At 32.1% G+C, this 18,916-nt stretch overlaps 1 protein-coding gene and 1 non-coding gene across 3 annotated transcripts; one reads left to right on the top strand and one right to left on the bottom strand.

Annotated features, from left to right (window-relative positions):
• Positions 1 to 4,248: 4,248 nt before the first annotated feature.
• LOC145637907 (UDP-glucuronate:xylan alpha-glucuronosyltransferase 2-like) lies at positions 4,249 to 7,784 on the bottom strand. 2 transcript variants are annotated; one of them, XM_081688910.1, is made up of 3 exons: positions 7,360 to 7,784; positions 6,379 to 7,024; positions 4,249 to 5,253 (listed from the first exon to the last, which is right to left on the bottom strand). In XM_081688910.1, exons 1-3 carry the CDS (start codon positions 7,582 to 7,584, stop codon positions 4,301 to 4,303), a joined length of 1,824 nt encoding a protein of 607 aa, XP_081545036.1. In that variant the 5' UTR covers positions 7,585 to 7,784; the 3' UTR covers positions 4,249 to 4,300. The 2 variants fall into 2 exon arrangements, with proteins under 2 accessions (XP_081545036.1, XP_081545037.1); XM_081688911.1 differs by having other exon boundaries at positions 7,355 to 7,497.
• Positions 5,835 to 5,907, top strand: TRNAR-CCU (transfer RNA arginine (anticodon CCU)). Its single transcript has one exon. It is a non-coding gene; the product is annotated as a tRNA-Arg (tRNA).
• Positions 7,785 to 18,916: the final 11,132 nt, after the last annotated feature.

Here is an 18,916-nt window from a genome sequence, read left to right as displayed (position 1 = left end):
TTTCATATGTTCCTTTTTAACTTACCAATTTTGTTTAGGAAAAATGGAAATAAATAATCTCACCTTTGCCTGATCTGACAATAACAATCCCACCTTTTGATTATTACGAGGCATTCCCACCTTTGTATGTTATCTTCTTTTAATAGACCTTGACTGGTTAGTGACCGATTTTTATAGGTTATATGCCACGTGTTAGATTTTAATTGGTTCATTATATATTTTTTTAAAAAAATATATAATAAAAATAAAAAAAAAATACAGAAAAAAAACTGACCCACCACCCATCAACCCCCAACAAGCCAGCGTAATATCCTTACCCCAGCCACCACCAAAGATCGGTCGGCCTCCCTCCTTAACGTCCGAAAAGCGCCGTCCGACACCTACCCACCCACCAGGTGACGTGTTTTTAGGGGCTGAGATGGGGATTTTCGTGGCTGAGATGGGATTTTCGAGGTATTTAGGGAGGTTGAGTGGGATTGTCGGTGGTTTTTCGGCGGTTGTAGGGGTTTATCGGGGCTGGGCTGGCGGTATTCGGCGGGCATAAGGTTTCCGGCGACTGGGTAGTGTTTTCAGGGTGGTGGTTCTGGTGTCGGAGTTAAATTTGGGTTTTGGGTGATTTTCGGGGATGACTTTTGGTGGTTCCGGTCGGCGTTTTTGGGGGTTTAGGGAGGTTGAGTGGGATTGTCGGTGGTTTTTCGGCGGATATCCGGGCGTTTTTAGGTGGGCCTAGGGTATGGGTAGGGGTTTCTCGGTGGCTGGGGGGTGGCTGGTGGCTGTGGGGGTGGGCTGGTGGGGTTTTTTTTTTTTTTTTTGTTAACTTTTATTATTTTGTCCAATCATCAAGCCACATGTGGCTTTGAAAAAAATTAAAAAAAAACATGTTAACCTGTTTAATAGGTTGTAGGTAAAAAAAAAGTCTATTAAAAGAAGATGACATCCAAAGGTGGGATTGTTTCGTAATAATCTAAAGGTGGGATTGTTGTTGTCAAATCAGGCAAAGGTGAGATTATTTATTTCCATTTTTCCTTTTGTTTATGGGTAACTTTCCATTTTCATATGTTCATGTTTATATCTTACCAATTTTTCTTAATTCCCTTTGTAATAAAGAATTAAAATATCCACTTTTTAATCCAATTTCGCTTAATTCCTTAATTGGAACTGCCTAATTAATTTGATTGTAATAACTTTCAAATATTATTTATTGGGATTATAAAATACTTAATTGAGACTACCTAATTTGATTGTAATAACTTTTAAATATTTTTTATTGGGATTCTACAATACTTAACTGGGTCTACCTAATTTGATTGTAATGATCTTCAAATTAAGACTTTGTAATACTTAATTGAGACTGCATAATTTGATTATTGTAAATTTCAAATATTCTTGATTGAGATTACCTAACACTTATTGAGACTACCTAATTTAGTTATTTGATTGTAATAACCATCACATATGAACTATATTGGGACTCTATAATACTAAACTGAGACTGACTAATTTGATTGTATAAACATTAAATATCTTGATGGAGACTATATAATACTTAATACTTAATTGGAACAACCTAATTTAAATATTATGCATTAAATGCATACCTTTTTTTGTTTTTTTGTTTTTTTTTTTATTTTATTTTACATTGTGATTGTTTGGGACATCCTAATTACATTATTGTTATTATGCATATATTTAACATGATTATCTAAAATAAATTTTTTGTTAGAGTAGAACAAGTTTGGATTAATCATTGTCTCTGTGAGATTACCTCGTATATACTCTCGGATACTTTGACTGCATTAATAGGATAAAGATTGAATATACCACAAGATTTGTCTTTCCTTCTTTATGGATATTATTTTTATTTTACATGATAACATTAGTTTATAATATTACAAATTGTAATGTTGCCTTTCCTTTCCTTTCCTTTCCTTTTCATTGCATAACCTTTATATTAGTATGATAATTTACATTGAAATGAATATCCGTATATATCCATATTCAACCTTGACAAAATAAATAATAAATAGAAAGTTGATCATAGTATATCAATAAATAAATAATATAAAAAATTCGTAAACTTTTTATGTTTGGATAAAAAAATAAGAATATTATTAATTAAAACAACTATAGGAACAAATATATTTTTTTAAGTATATCAATTAAATTTAGGAAAAGATAAGTTATTTAACTTTATATATATATATATATATATATATATATATATATATATAGATTTCCTCCTCAAATAAAGCTTTTTTTTTTTTATAAAAAAAATAACACTTTTTTTCCTTAATAAAAACTAACGCTTCTTTTCAATTTCATTATTTGTCATAAAAAAATATATGGTTTGATTTAATTTTTTTAATCAAACAAATAAATCTATTTTAATAGTTTCCTAAAATATGGTTTGTCTTTGAAGTAACCCGGCCTGATCGACCCGATTGAGAGGTCTAAGAGTCTGTCCACTTCAGCTTAATTTCAGTTCACTTTAGTTCAGTTCAACTCCAATCAGTTTAATTCAGCTCCAATCAGTTCAGTTCAGCTCCTAATTTTCTTCTCTCATAAAATATTCATTTCAGCTCAGTTCAGCTCCAATCAGTTCATTTCAGTAAATGTGAACATGCCCTAATTCTATTACATAAATTCTTTCATTAAACGATATACATTATTATAATCTTAACAAGAAAGATTATTTTTAATTTATTACTAGGAAAGAATATTCTTATAAAGTTATAAACTTATAACTATCCATACTACATCATAATTATATATATATATATATATATATATATATATATGCGAAAAAGGGTATGTCAATACTTGTACCTGTACGCCATCACCAATGTATAAAAACTATGAATTGCTAATGAAAACTATTTATTGTTGATAAAATATTAAATAAAATTTATTTAACATACTTTGTAGGATGATATTTTATCTATAGAAAAAATTCCTCCCACATATTAAGATTTTATTTTTATTTATTTACGTAATTGAAACAATTAAAATATAGGGAAAGATTTTATCATATATTCCCTCCCCAAATCATGCCTACTCCCAAAAAAAAAATCCTACACAAATAACGCCGGTTTATACAAATATATATATATATATATATATATATATATATATATATATATATATATATATATATATATATATATATATATATATATATATATATATATTATATATATATATATATATATATATATATATATATATATATATATATATATATATATATATATATATATATATATATATTATATATATATAGCTAAAATTATGGAAACACATCTTTCAGTTTTAGTTATATATCTTGATTTATGTTTCTACAAAAATATCTTGTTTTATTTTTTATTTTTATTTATCTTCAACCTAAAATCATGCCATAGCTTGAACGTTCAACAATGGCGAATAATATTCATAATTTCATACAAGTAATCAAAGTTAAATACAAAGTAATACGATTAATCTAGAAATTAAGTCTTAAATCATTAAATGAATAATATAAAATCAGAAAATTAATTCTTAACATTCAACAATGTCGTATTAATCTTGAAATCATATGACTAATCAAATTTTAACACAAAATCATATTATAATAAGTGATTTTTTAAACAATGATACAAATAAATAAATTGATTATAATTTATGAAATTAAACTAAATATAAGAATATAATTATTTGAACCAGAAGAATGAATGTTGTAGATTGAACATGAAGGTTTTAGAAGATATAGGTTGAAGATGAATATTTATTATTTAGAGGATATTATTATTCAATTTTATAAAACAAAAGGAAAAAAAAAAGTGTTTGAACAAATTAGTTTAACCAAACAAGACTTAATGACTAGATGACTAGACTTGATGACTGTATTTGTGAGGTGTCGAATTGGTCGTCTATGATTAGTCAATTAACAAATAAACGGTTGATATTTAATCTCTTATTGTAGTCCACCATAATCGTCGAATAGTCGTCCGTAGTCTAGCTTAGTCGACGACTGCGCTAGAATTTTTACCCTTATTATGTCTATAGTTCAGGATATTAATATTTTTATAAATTTCTTCTTGAATAAATCTTGTTTTTACCAACATTGGTCATGAACGGTATTATGGTCTTTTTAGGGGGACGCCAAAACTTGTTAATTTGAGAGTGGAATATATAATGTACAACTCATATTAAGATAATCCATACATCTACACAAGATAATAAATTACAAAAGTATGAAATGAATTTGAGAAATGAAGCCAAAACCATACAAAAATATCATTTCTACAAAAACAAAACCATTTACTTACAATAATTCTTGCTTAACAAACCTTCTATTATCAGTAATATTGATTTTCCAATGATCCCCATTAATTTTTAACTTGTTGGCTTTATTCCTATCCCATTCCAAATCCCTCTTCCTTAACTTAGTAAGTGCACAAAATTTTTGTAACTTAGCATCCATTGAATCATGCAACTTCCACCATCTCTTATGTGCAACATCACTCGCGTATATATGTTGATCAGCCACGTCCCAATTACAATCGTAATCTCTATAACATAACCATGGCTTCAAGCCTAAGTAATGTATGGAGTATAGCTTAGGAGGATCGGCCTCGAACAAGTGGTTCTTTACACTTGCTTCTAATGAAGAATTCGACCAAAAGTTCTTTAAGAAGTTAACACGCCTAGGAAGGCGGTGCCACCACACGAAGACTTCGTTTAAGAACCCTTGGTCACCTCCGTTGTACGAAGTAATTTCCTTACGTAGCCCCATTAGGGTACGAAATGTACAATTAGAAGGTTCGAGTACCATGATTCCTGAATTAAATATTGAGCCATCATTGCCTGTCGCGGTTATTTGTGGGAAATAGAATAAAAGGTCTAAGTTACGTAGCACAACTATGTCTGAGTCGATAAAGACTAACTTATCATAGTCCGTGAGTTGCCAAAGCCTAAACTTGGAGTAATTGTACTCATTGTACGTGCCCTTCTCGGCTCTAGGGTTTCGAATTCTTTTTATGAGTCGAATCTTCCAACCAGCCGCGACAAGAGCCTCTCGTTTAGGGAGGGAGATGGCTTTGTCTATAAGTATGACTAGATCTCGTTTCGTGCCGGTTTGAAGGAGGCTTTGTGCTAAGGTGATTGCACCACATACATAGCTTTCAGATGAGTGTAGTACCGTGACATAGGCTTCTCGTTTGGTTGGTTTTCTTGTGCTTTGTTCTATGTTTGATGCATCATATACTTCATTTACCCCTATCATCAATTAACAAACACAAAATTAACATTTAATTAATTACTCCCTTCGTTTCAATATGATAGTCTCATATGGAATCAATCATATAAAATAAGAAAAGGAGAATATTTGGAATCTAGCATTAAAGTAAAGAACAATTCACAAATAGTTTTGCCTTATTTAATTATTTTTGAATTTTTTAAGGAAAGCATTAACCATAATTGCATAAATCATGGGAGTAATTTCTTTACTTAGAGTCATTTCATGAATTCACAATCAATTAATCTAAGCAATCAGAATTTATTATGTATAAAATAGGAAATAAAAACTAAGTTAAAAGTAAAATACATTCAATATAGGTAGATCTTTTTGAAATGCCAAAAATAGTATATGGGACTAACAAATTAAAACGGAGGGAGTAATAAATTTTAAAGGATCACTTGTCACAAAATTTTTTTAAAAAAATTGATAATGTATTTATTATATTAAGAAAAATAGTACAATTACCAACTTTACTACTTTAAGTGACAAGTAAAGAAATAATGTGGCTTATTGTAATACAATTAGATATATTGTTTTGTAGTATTCAATGAATATAGAAGCGTCTGTAGCTCAGTGGATAGAGCGTCTGTTTCCTAAGCAGAAGGTCGTAGGTTCGACCCCTACCTGACGCGGCTTATCCATGTTTTTGCTACTTTGTATGATGCATAATTGAATATATCTAACATGTTTCTAATTATAGCTCCATTTTTTAAATACATTATGAAACAATACACTTAAACAATGCAACTTATACATGTAACAATATAATACGACCGCCTAACAGGTATAAATTATGGTAACACCACATCAGCAATGTCATGAAAAAAAATATATATATGTGGAAAAAAAAAAAACACGCTTAGTATTTGGTAGTTTAGTCGATGGCTCGATGCAAACATGTCATACAAATATCGACTTCATTATCATCGTATGATGGACTAGTTGATTATAGTATATCATCAACACAAGTCAAGCTAGAACCAAAACGATTTCATTCCTACAAGGTTAAGAATAAAGTCCTAAAGTAATGATTGTGTTAAGCTATATATACAAGGCCAACTAAGTGAGATTTACCAAGCATATAGAGTAAGAATTAAGCATACCTTGTCCCCACAAAGGCAAAGCCAAATTACATGAACCCATAGGCAAAGAAACTCTTTCCTCAAGCTTCACCATTTCTGGCTCATAATACCACCAATCTCCTTCTCTTCTTACCAAATCATCACACCTGAACAAATCCAACATTGGTCTACATTTACTCAACAACACCACCTTTGTCCTCCCATACCAATCCCTCCTCCCCTTGTTCGTCGCCATGTTTGCAACTATCAGATGAACTTGCAGCCTAAACATGTCCCTTGCCCACCCTTTCTCCGGGAAGTTACAAGGCAAGTTAGCCACCAACATGTCTAGATTTCCATACTCCTCGAATGTAGGCATTGGGATTTCAGGACATAGAAAGCCTTCATTCTCTTCTTCCTCGTCGATCCATTCAGGGAAAAGGTGTTTCCACTCGAAAAGCTCCGAGACCTTCTCAAAGGGGACTTTAACTATTATGTCTCCGTGTACTTCCCATTCACTAAGATCTTCATCCTCCATGTTTATTGCGCCGATTTTCATTCCTCTTATTCCCATTTCTTGCAAGAACTTTGGTTTTTCTCTTCTTGCTATAGTCTTCTTAGGGCTTATCATTTGATTTCCTCCTTGCTCTTCTAAGACTGCTTTCATTTTGACTCCACTTTCCGCTGCCTATTAGAATCATCAAAGTTTAACCAAAATAAGTCACAACAAATCGTAGTGTTAAGATACATTGAACACCACTAGCTAGGGCGAATTACTCTAAAGGTAATAATATAGACGAGATTTGCTATGTTTTAAATATCACCTAAAACTTTAACCAACTAAGTTAGTTGACATCTATTACTGTATCTTTTAGATTTACATGTACAAAATTGATACTGATTATAAATGACCCTTACCTTTTTATTGTGTTACATTTTATTAAAATGTTGACACTCCAAATTTTAGATACACTGAACACCACTAGGGTGATCATTTGACTGTATAGGGTAAGCTCACCTTACCTTGTGATGACATTCTCGTAAGGAGCACCTTACAAGGGATGAAGACGCGACTTTATCTTGATAAACCGATGGGGAAGAGGGCCGAAGAAGAAGGGTGCAATATGCAACAAGAAAGAAAGCAAAGAAGATAACATTGATTCTAATAACTAAAGCCTTGGATGGTGTTGCCTTCAAGAACATCTTGTACAATCCAAGCTTTTCCAACAAATTGTAGGAACTTTTCATAGAGTACAAACCACAATATAAAAAGGGAATCTCAATAGGTTAAGTATATTGCAAACTACTTCCTATAGTTTTTATAATAATAATTGCTCTTAAACTAAGGTTTAAATCATAATTAGGAGGGATATTTGTAGTGGTTAGAGGAAATAGTAAGTGTAATTAGAGTAAGGATTACTATAGAGAATAAGCTAAGGATTGTTGGACCATTGACATATTTCCATGTGTCTAATGCCGGCCTCTTCTTTTGAGTGAATTTACCTTGCATTCCTTTGAAGATATATTGATGCTTATTTTTCATGCAGTTGGTGCTAAAATTAATTTAAAATATAAAAAGTAAATGTGCTTTACTCATGTAGTTGGTATCAAGATTCTGGAGTACTTATGAAATGTCTAATTTGCCCTTTTATATGTAGTGATTTACAAATTGCCATGTTGCTTGCAATTTAGTTTGTATAGAAATTTAGATAACTTTTTTAGTGAAACATCTATAATATGCACTACATTTATATTTTGTACATGTGTAAAAGAAAAAGAGAAGATGCATGTTTAATAACTTTCTTGGTTAGGAAATAGTTAGTACCTGCATGTGCTTCAAATGTTCTTTGTGGTTAATATTTGCTCATAAATTAATATCCCAATTAATCTTTGTGATAGACAAGTTTTGTTTATCATGAAACAAAATGTGAAGCAAGTAGCGACTTTGGCCCATCTTTTACCACCAAAGTTACCCTTTTGTCTGATTGTCTCTATTACAGAGATAAATGTATGTATTTTCTCAAAGAAAGAAGTGTTAAAAGCTTAAAATAGGATGTACATGTGGGTGAAAAGGAACATATTTAAAGGGGATCCTTTATATAGGATAAAGAGACAAACAACTAACAAATAATGAGATAAAATAAAATCTAGTAAGTATACATAATACAACTCAAGCGAGTCGGCAAATATGAAAAGCATAATGAACATTATAATTCAAAACGAGTTACGCAGTATTATTATTGATGTCTTGATAATTATGTGTATTTTTATATGCATCTAAAGTTAGATGCATCTTATGCATATTGACATGTTATTGCACATCTCCGGGTCGGTGCATATATAAGAATCTCCCTGCGGATTATGAAGTAATTAAGGATCATCCAACTTGAAATTGTGATTGTTATTTATTTTTGCCTTACAATAGGAAATTTTGCCTAGATATAAATTCCTTTAGCCAACTCTAGACTCTTGATGAGTGGTAATGAGGTGATTAAGGAAGAAGGAGAAGGGTAAAATGGTAATAAAAAACATAATGATAAGCAAAGGAATGTGTGGATTGGCGTTAGGAGAGCTTTCAACAACCAATATAGTTGCAAGGTCACCTTCTTATTGAGCAGGGTCGCTGTTTTCTGCTAACCAAATCCTTAACAAGTCCCCACTCGGAAATCTCTCCGCCTTTCTCTTGCTTCACCTTCCTTTCATAATTTCCTTAATTATATTTTGTTATTTTTACACTTAATGTCAAAATATATATTACTCCTATAAGTGTCAATTCAGACACCTAGATCGGGTTTCCGGTGAGGTCAGATTAGATCTAATTCAAATTTGAATCAAGCTAAATTGTTGTGTCGATATAAGTTGAAATCTGGACTAGGTTTTGTTAGGGTCAGTTTTAAATGAGGCTGTCGAACCATTTTTTGACACCTTTAATTACTCCCTAAAATCATAAACGTTCTAACATCCATTAATCTATAAAGCATTGCGTTTAGAATAAAGAGAACACCTTATTATAAATGACTTCTGGAGTAACATAGAATATTAAAGGAGTTGGGATAAAACGACAATAATCCATAAGGTTAATTTTAGATCTTTACCACTAATTCTCCTAATTACCTATTAATTTGATGGGGGTAATGTCTCGTGATGAATATTATTTATATACATGTGAACGGTTTTTTAAATGTTTTTAATTTATTGGTTGTTATTTACAATATAACAAACTTAATAATAAAGGAACAAGAAAAAGTGTACTTTTTTACGAGCAATGATAAACAATTAGAACGAAAAAAGGTGTCATTGTATTTCACCTAAGCGTAAAGGCAACAATGCACCTTCATGTCGGATACGTAAATTGGACTGTTCTATATTTATAATTTTGTGCACTTTTCATTATATTCATGGTATTAATAAACTATATTTTGTGTTATAACTCGTCAAAAACAAAACTTTGCCATAAGTTGATAACTTAAACATGTTTATTATCATAATTAAAATACATAATAAAGACCATTAATTAACACAAAGTATGTGATTTAAGAATAACTAATGCACGCATAATGTTTTTTAAATTGTACATAAGATTCAAAGACCATCATCAATTAAAGAATGTTCAATTATAAAGATATGACTAGCTTTTTGGCCCGTTCAATGCACGGGTTGTTACTTGGGTTAATTATTTTCATATGTAGGAAGATTGTTTCATTTCTAAAACTTAAAAGAAAGAAAAAAAAGTGAGGGTAGAACCATGAAAGAAGATGAAGGAATTTAGTTATTAGATATATACACGTGAAGATTGTAGGATATAAAATGACATTTATTTTAAATTATATTTAAAGTCTAGGTGTTGAAAAGACAATTTTTATTATAATTTATATGTTTATGTAATGTGTATTAATTAAAATATTATTTTATTATGGTGGAAATGAAACACTTCATTTTCTTACTTGAATTTGCAAGTTGTATAATGCATCTTAAACATAAATATTAAGGGAGATGATATGTGGCATATGAGGTGATGAGTGACTTGTGAATTGTGATGCCATGTGTCATATGAAAAATTTGTAGTTTGTGTTTTTAAATACTAAATAAATATAGATTTAATTTGGTGGAGTAAGAATGTACAATGACAAAGTGGCAATCTCTAACTTGGCACAACATAATCATAGTTTGATGCAAAGTTATTAACAGAAATACAAATATAATCTATACTTAGTATTTAAAAACTATAACCAAGGAAAACACATTTCTCTATCCTATTACACTTCAATATCTTTTTCTCTAACCTAAATGTCACATGTCTTCTTACACTATTAATTAATTTTTTATTACACTATATTTCTTTAATTCTTTCATTAAAATTATAGGAAAAATTGCTCCCATTAATCTGAACTTTGTCTCGTCCGCCGAAAATAATCCCAACTTTCGTTTATTATCTATTGCACCCAACTTTGGGGGGTATTAATTTCTATTGCACCCAAATGACCTGCAACCGGTAAATCAAGTAAACAATTCTGATTTTTTTTTTTGCACACGTGTCAACATGTAATTGGTTGAAAAAAAATAGGAAAAAAAAAATTAAAAACATAATTAAAAAAAAAAACCCCAACAGCCACCCTTAGCTTCTCCACCAGCCACCAGCACCACCATCACCACCATCACCAGCACCACCATCACCAGCACCGCCATCACCAGCACCACCATCACCGGCGCCGACCCCCTCTCCCGCGTATCGTCCCCTCCCTCTCCCGCAACCACCCTCCCCGAAACCCTCCCTCTCCCGCAACCACCCTCCCCACCCTCTCCCACAACCACTCTCCCGCAAAACCACCTAAAACCCATCCCCCACCCTCGAAAACCCTAATCGGACCTCCCTAGCCATCGCTAGGGGTACAGTCAGGGTTTTTCGAGGGTGGGGGATGGGTTTCCGGGGGTGGGCAGTGGAAATTAATTTTCGGGGTGGGTGATTTTCTGGGGTTTTCGTGGGTGGGGGAAGGGAAGGGGTGGGTTTCGAGGGAGGGGGAGGGGTTTCCGGGGGTGGGCGGTGGTTTCCGGCACCAGGGGAGGGTTATTTCGGGGGCGGGGGTGTTTTCCGGCGGGGTGGGGGTGGGGGTGTGGTGGCAGCCGCTGGGTATGGGTGGGTTTGTGGGGTTTTTATTTTTTTATTTTTTTTTTTTGTTTTTTTTTTTAAAAAAAAATTTAAGCCAATCATACGCTGACACGTGGCTAGGTAACCTGCTACATCAGGTTAGATGACCTGTTGGGTGCAACGAAAATTAATACCCCCTAAAGTTGGGTGCAATAGATAATAAACGGACGAGGCAAAGTTCAGATTAATGGGAGCAATTTTTCCAAAATTATATGCTTCATCTTCTATATACACTTCATCTTCATCTCCCCTCTTCAATTCCACCTTTTGCTTTTCTCTCTTTAATTTTAACCTCTCCACCTTTATTTAATCCCAATTTTCAATTACAATTCCGAAAATTAAATTTCTCAATCATATTTTTGATCACACATTATAACCATAATGGCTTATTGATATTTCCTAATTCATCTTTCAATGCAATTTTTTATGAATAACCCGTGCATTGCACGGGTCAGAAGGCTAGTTTATTATAAATAAACAATTTTAGTTGGTTAAAGTCTAAAGAAGTGGTACCTATTATCTCTGATCATTTGTGGCTTGATCCCTGCACCAAAAACAATAGATTTTGGTTATACCAAATTAACACAAAGAGAAAAAAATAAAATTTGAATTCAATCATTTAAATTTGACTTGCTCTTCACATAGCCTATATTCATATAGTTACAGTTATGAGAGTTTTGTTAGAGTTCTTACAATATACATTTTCATAATATCAATTTTTATAATTTTAAGTCGCACTTGGTAATTGGTATGTGATTAGAATTACTAATAATTACATTTATATGTAAGAATGGTAAAATACAAGTTAATCTACCAGATAAATGAATTGTTGTTAATCTGATGGCATTTTTTTAAATATATTGAAAAAGTAGGGTCATTTATTCAGTACTTTTGGTGAGCTGTCCAATTACTGTTTGCCTTTTGCTTTTACTGTTTGGTGAGGAAATTATACATGTACCCCTCAACTAGTACATGAAAAACACATATACCCCTCCACTGGTACTTGAAAAGACAATTATACCCACAGATAAACAAATTTTGTTTATATGGGGAATTGACTGGGTATCCCTCTGTAAGAATGTCCAAAACTCAATTGTTCTCGCAATGAGGTGATTTTTAAGAATAACCTTTTTTAATCGAATCAAAAAGGAAATTTGAACAAAAAACGTTATATTCCTAATAGATAGAGAGAAAAGTTGAAATTGGCCGAGAAAGTACAACAATACTTATACTCAATTAGTAGTAAAGTGTGAGGTTTTTTTTTTTTTTTTTTTTTTTTTTTTTTTTTTTTTTTGACAAAGTGTGAGGTTGTAACTTAAATTTTCTTTGTTCATTATTACTTGACTAAGTTTAACTTTTACATTATATATATCCCACCACTTCTTTAACCGTCTTTTATAAATTATATGCAAGGAAACACATATTTATATGAAATCTTCTTAGAATCGTTCTAATAAGTACAATCATAATGTATAACTTTTACAATTTTTACTTGTGGAGATTTAAAGTTATTGATCGTTAAAGTTGTACATTGCGAGCATGATAAATAAAACAAGTCAAGTAAAAAAGAACTGACCAGGACGTAACTGATAGCTAAGCCAAAAACAACTCGATTTTATATAAGCACAACCTAGTTTATCCCAATCAACTTGAACTCGTGTCAACCAGATAAATATTTGAAACTTTTACTAATATTCAACAATCCTCAATCCTATAAAATATGAACAAAGTGCTTACCTACTTGCGAACTCTGAAGCCATGAAATCAAGGTCCGCTTAAACATTTTTGGGATCCTGATCTAATCTTAAAAATAAGGCCCTTACAAAAAAAAAAAAAAAAAAAACAAAAAAACAAAAAACAAAACGCATTTATAATAATGAAAAAATAAACTCAATGTTTTTTTTTCCAGTTTTTTTTTTTTTTTTATTACTTTATCAAGGAACATATTAATCTGGCAATCCAATCATTCAATTAAAAATAGTTGAAAATGAAAACATTTTATATTTGTGCTTGAAATTAAGATATAAAAAATAAAAAAATAATAATAAAAAAACAAAAATCTTTATAAAAATTAAACATTTAATTGAACTTTTAAAAAAATCTAAAATCAACTACTAAAAGTCTAAAATTCTATAAAAATGAAAAAACAAAAAATAAAAAATTACACATAGAAATATTGGATTTAGCTTTACCTCATGAGCAATCCACAAGCAATGCAAAAGGTTAATTAATCTTAATGTTTTACCTTTCTAGATCAAATTGTCGACTGATACTATTGGTTATGCAAAAATATAGTGATTTGATGGGAAAATGTTAGATGCCAATAATTTATCAGTGATTAATTTTAGGAGAAAATTAATTATTAAACATTTCTCAAATCATTTAATAGAATGATTAAATGGCAGAGAATGGTAAGAGTCTTAAAAGGTTTTATGGAGTTTATGGGTATAAGATGATAATCAACGGAAAATTAGCAATAAATAAAATTTTGAAATTTGAAAACTTTACGGAAATTGCAATGCATTGATGGGGTAATTAAGTTCTAGGAATCTAGTATGATTGTGTTTATTTAGCTGTGATGCGTGTAAATAAAAAAGTCAGAGGAAATGAAATTTATTTATTTTTTTTAACAATTGGGCTCCGAAAATATTAGGCCCTCAATATTAATGCTAAGAGTCTGTTTGCACTGGCCCTTAGCCTGCTAGCATGAAATATGATTGGCTTACTTGGTAAGATACGAGAAAATACAAGTTCATCTTGATGATAAACAAAATTTATTTATCTAATGATATTTTCGTAAATAAATCAGCAAAAAATCCCAATCAGCATGGCATTCTCGTAAATAAGTTAACATTTGTGGGACCCGCATATTAATAAAAGTTGTTAACTTATTTACAAAAATGTCATGCTAACTGGAGTGAATTGGTGATATATTTACGAAAATGTCATTAGATAAACAAATTTTGTTTATCATGGAGATGAATGGGGGCTCCCTCGTAAGATACTAACCTAAGTTCGACCACACTAACCTTAGAGGTTGATCTATGGTTAATGTCTTACGAAGTGAGGGAGCATAATTAGAGGTGTAAATCCCATTGCATAGTTATCATAAACTACTCCCTTTGTTTTTAAATACTTGCACCACTTTTCTTTATCAGTCCTTCTAAAATACTTGCTATATTCCCTTATTTGAAAAACTTTTACAATATTTAATTAATTTCTCTCACCTAGTGGATCCACCATTAATCATATTTTATTAATTTCTTGTTCTCTTTCCTCCAATTCTTTCCACTGCTTTCAAGGATGGATTTAGGAATTATATGTAGACCGGGCCAATTTTCTAAAGCTTATGTATAAATTAACTAAGATTTATTTAGAGTTTGATTTCTCTACCCTTATAAAAACCAGAAGTTGTGTTACTATTTGAAATCTACAGTGTGCTTCCGTTTATACCCTCAAGCTATTTTTTTACTTTCGAAATTGCCCTTCATGCTTGATTTCAGCACTTTGTCTCCTTTTCATGCTCCACCATTCAATTCTTCGATTTGCTTTCTCTCTCCTTTGAACCAGTCTTTCTCACTATCACTCCATTAGATGGAGTACATCTTTCCTTTCTCACTTCATTTTCTCTCTCTTCACTGCACTCATGAAAGAATGTTGAATTTTGCTTCAACATGAAAGACCTCATCACCAAGCATAGAGATTTCAATATCACTCCACCACCACCATCATCACAACTACCGTCATATTTTATCTCCACTCTTCGCCGCTGACCTCACTTCAATGGTGCGGTGGAGTTTGATCAAGCATTAATGGAAAAAGCTTTTGAATGGTTAATGTCAAATAACTCAGTTGCAGTTACAGCGTCAAATAAAATGTTGCTATTCTTTGGGATCCCTAATTATTTGTTATAATGAATTAGGATTCAGGGCAATGCCCAATTTCATCTAATGGATCCTTCAATCATATACTCTTAGATTAATTTCTTAGCAATGCCCAATTTCTTCTTTTATGTAGTTAGGATCGGTTCATCCTATTTTATTTCCATTTTTCACAAACTCTTTGACTCTCCATTGTAGCGGCTTCTGATGAAGGTATGGTTCTTTAATTATTTTGTTGAATTATAAAGTTTTTAGCTTACTTTCAAGATTTGTAGGGTTTTTTTTTTTTTATTTTTTTTTTTATTTATTACATTTATCAAGATCTGATGAAATTTATTTGATTTTATATGTTTTTACGTTTTAGCTTACATTCGTTAAAAGCTGATGATTATTTTTTTGATTATTTTGGATTTAAAGGGAGCTCAATGATCTATTAATGGGAATGATCCTTCTGCATTTAATTAAAGGTAAAAAAAAAAAAAAAATTATATCCTTGTGTCTTTCTACATAAAATCATTTGAATATTTTTTCTTCAATCAGAGTATGCCGTTTTACATGTTACTCTGATTCAATTTTAGGATTCAGATAATTAAGTACTCTGTGTGAGTAATTTATTGTTTGTATGATTTTATTTTTATTTATTTTTTAAACATTTCTGGATTGTATAGGTAGGAACACAAATGATGGCATACGTGCTTTGATTACCACTGATATATAATTTAATCTGATTAGATTTTATCCTGTAATGAAAGCTATCATTTTCTCTTGTTCTGTTTGTAGGTATGCTGAGTTTTATCACAATAATTAGAGATCAGTTCTTTTATCTTGCTTAGGTTCATAAATTTTCCTACACTGTTGATTGCTTTTTCTACTCATGGTTTGGAATTTTTTTTAATATGCTTGGTTGCTGCTTTTGAAAGTCACCAATAAATTAGAGGACAAAATAATTGATGATATAGTCTCATAATGTAGAGAGTTAGGGCAGTGGGTCTCCGAAATTTTGAATCCATATGCTTGCTGATGGAGATGATCAGATTATCCTTATGCATTCAATTAAAGGTAGAAAATTATATCCTTGTATCTTTCTACATAAAATAATGCTATTTGTTTTTACTCTGATGTTGGTTATTCATACCTTTGTTAGGTTAGATTAACTGTGTTGAAATCAGAGGGGTGGATTGGAAAATCTTATGGAGAATAGTAGCCTTCTGTTCACTCAATTAAGGTACAATTTTTTTGCTTTTTTTCCCCCCTATAATTTGGGATATAATGTGAGATTCATTGGGTTATATGTGTGGGGTGAACTAGGTTATTTTTAATGGCTAAAAAAAGAGATTCTTGGGATCGAAAAAAATACTACTCCTATTGAAATCAATTACTCTGATATGTTGTTCATAATTTTCCTAAATTAGTCTATGGTTAATCTAGCTATTGTGATTATTGTTAAATTCAATTTTATATTAGGGTACCTTAAAATATTGGAACTTACGTTATTTTCAGCTTCCGCCCCTACTTTTACATGGTTTGATTGAGCTTTAAAGGGTCATCTTTATAAAAACTTTAATTTTTTTAGTTTGTTAATTATGATTTATGACCTTAAATTTTTTTTTAGGTATTCAATTTTCAGCTCATTTTTTTTGTTGGGTGATCGATTTTCAGTTCAATAATTTTGGTCTGTGTAACTGGGTCATCGCATTTTTTGCTTAGATTTTTCTAGGTTGCTAATTTTTACTTGGATTTTGTCTTGGTGGTCTCTGAGTCTTAATATAGCTTAGTTTTATCAAGGTTGTCGATTTTGGGCTTGAATTTTTCTGGATTATCGATTTTAAGCTGGAAATTTTTTAGGTTTTCATAAAAGAGGAGATGTTTGGGGGAAAGGTTTTTGAAACAGGAATATCTGATGAGAGAGAAAAAGAACGGGGGTGGGGGAGTGAATTCATCAATTGCTGCTAAATTTTCATTTTTTTTCTGTCAGCTCTAATGTATACACGGTGATCTCTGATGAAATTCTGGTGGCGAGAAATTATTGTCAATTCCTGGCATTGATGTTTTAAAGCTCCAAATTCAAAGGGGGAACGAGCTGTAGCTATGTATGTAAACGCTAAAGCCTCATCTACTTTGCTTTATCATCATGGCAGTGTCGGTGATTTAGGTCCGATGTTTGAGCTTTTTGTGGAGCTTAGCAGTCGTCTTCGTGTTAATCTTATGGGTAAATTTCTAAATTTTTCTAATCTATGATATGCTTTAGCTTTCAAGGGTTATTAAAATTTTTTTATTTATATTTGTTTGCCCCATAAAGTATGAAATTTTATACCTCATGATAGACAATTTTCAAGTCCTTATGAGTAGATGGTAAACAAGTCCTTTAGGGTTTTGGTTAATTTGGTATACATTAGGGGCATAGATAGCAAGATTAGGAAAGTCATGAACTGTACGAATCTAGGGTTTTGGATTTGGAGTGTATCTTGAATTTGGAACTTGTATAACAAGTTTGAGTGTAATTAAGAAGCACAAGTTATAAACAGAAGTTAAAAATATAAATTTTAAATTTTGATCCTCTTCTCATGAATAATGTTGTGGTAGAAGTTAGGCCTGTTGGTTTTATTTTACTTTGATTTTTACTGAACATCTTATTGCTTTTACAGAGGAAGGTCAAGTAATTTTCCGTCAGATCCAAGATCTGTAGGTCAGGGGATTGTAAAGGTTGAATATGAGAGAAGCTCACTGGAAATGAAGAACTTTGAGATGATCTCGAGAAGATACAAATTCAATTTTTTAGGTAAATTTATTTAATATTTATACTGGGGTAAATTTATTTAAAATATTAGCACTGAAGATACCAAACCAACGGTAGGCCATGCTCACCATCATCATCAATCCCGAATCTCAATAAAATCAACGGTGGAGGGAGAAATTGTTGAAAACGGTATCAAATTGATGATTGTGGGTGGCGGATTGGCGGTAATTGGTGGCGTTGGCTGTGATTTGGTGCACAATTGAAGAATTGGTGATGTGGGGTTGTTCTGTTTGGTGCAAGGAGATGGAGCAGCAGCAGGGCACCAGGGTTGCTGGTGGCTGCTGTTTGTGAGGGAGAAGGGAGTTGTGGTTGGGTAAGGTAGGGGATTCTGGCTCGCTGGTGGGGTGTGTGGGTGTGGAAGTTTTGGTGGTGAGGATTGGTTACGGTGGTCGGAAATTGGTGGAATCGGGGCTGTAGAAGGGTAGGGGTGGAATAGAGACTGGTTGGTGGGTTGTGTAGGAGGTTTGGCCTGTTGGGTGAGGGGGAGGTTTGGTTGGTGGGTTGTGTGGGAGGTTTGGCCTGTTGGGTGAGGGGGAGGTTGGGAGCAATAGTCAAGAAGGGGAGGGGCGGTTCTGGTGGTGGGATGGGACTGGAGTGGTATAGTGGTGGTGGGGATTGAGAGAGGGGTGGAGCAGTGGTGGTGTTTGGGGAAGGAGAGACAAAAGAACAAAAATTGTTTAAGGATGGAGTAGTAGGATTGTGGAGAAGAGTAGGGTCGAGGATTTGGGGGTTAGCGAGTAGGTAGGCTCGGGGTGG

Source organism: Chenopodium album, chromosome 7 (assembly GCF_948465745.1).
Source record: "Chenopodium album chromosome 7, dcCheAlbu1.1, whole genome shotgun sequence".
Lineage (NCBI taxonomy): Eukaryota > Viridiplantae > Streptophyta > Magnoliopsida > Caryophyllales > Amaranthaceae > Chenopodium > Chenopodium album.
Note: the sequence above shows the minus strand (reverse complement) of the source record. Positions and strands in the feature narration are given on the sequence as shown.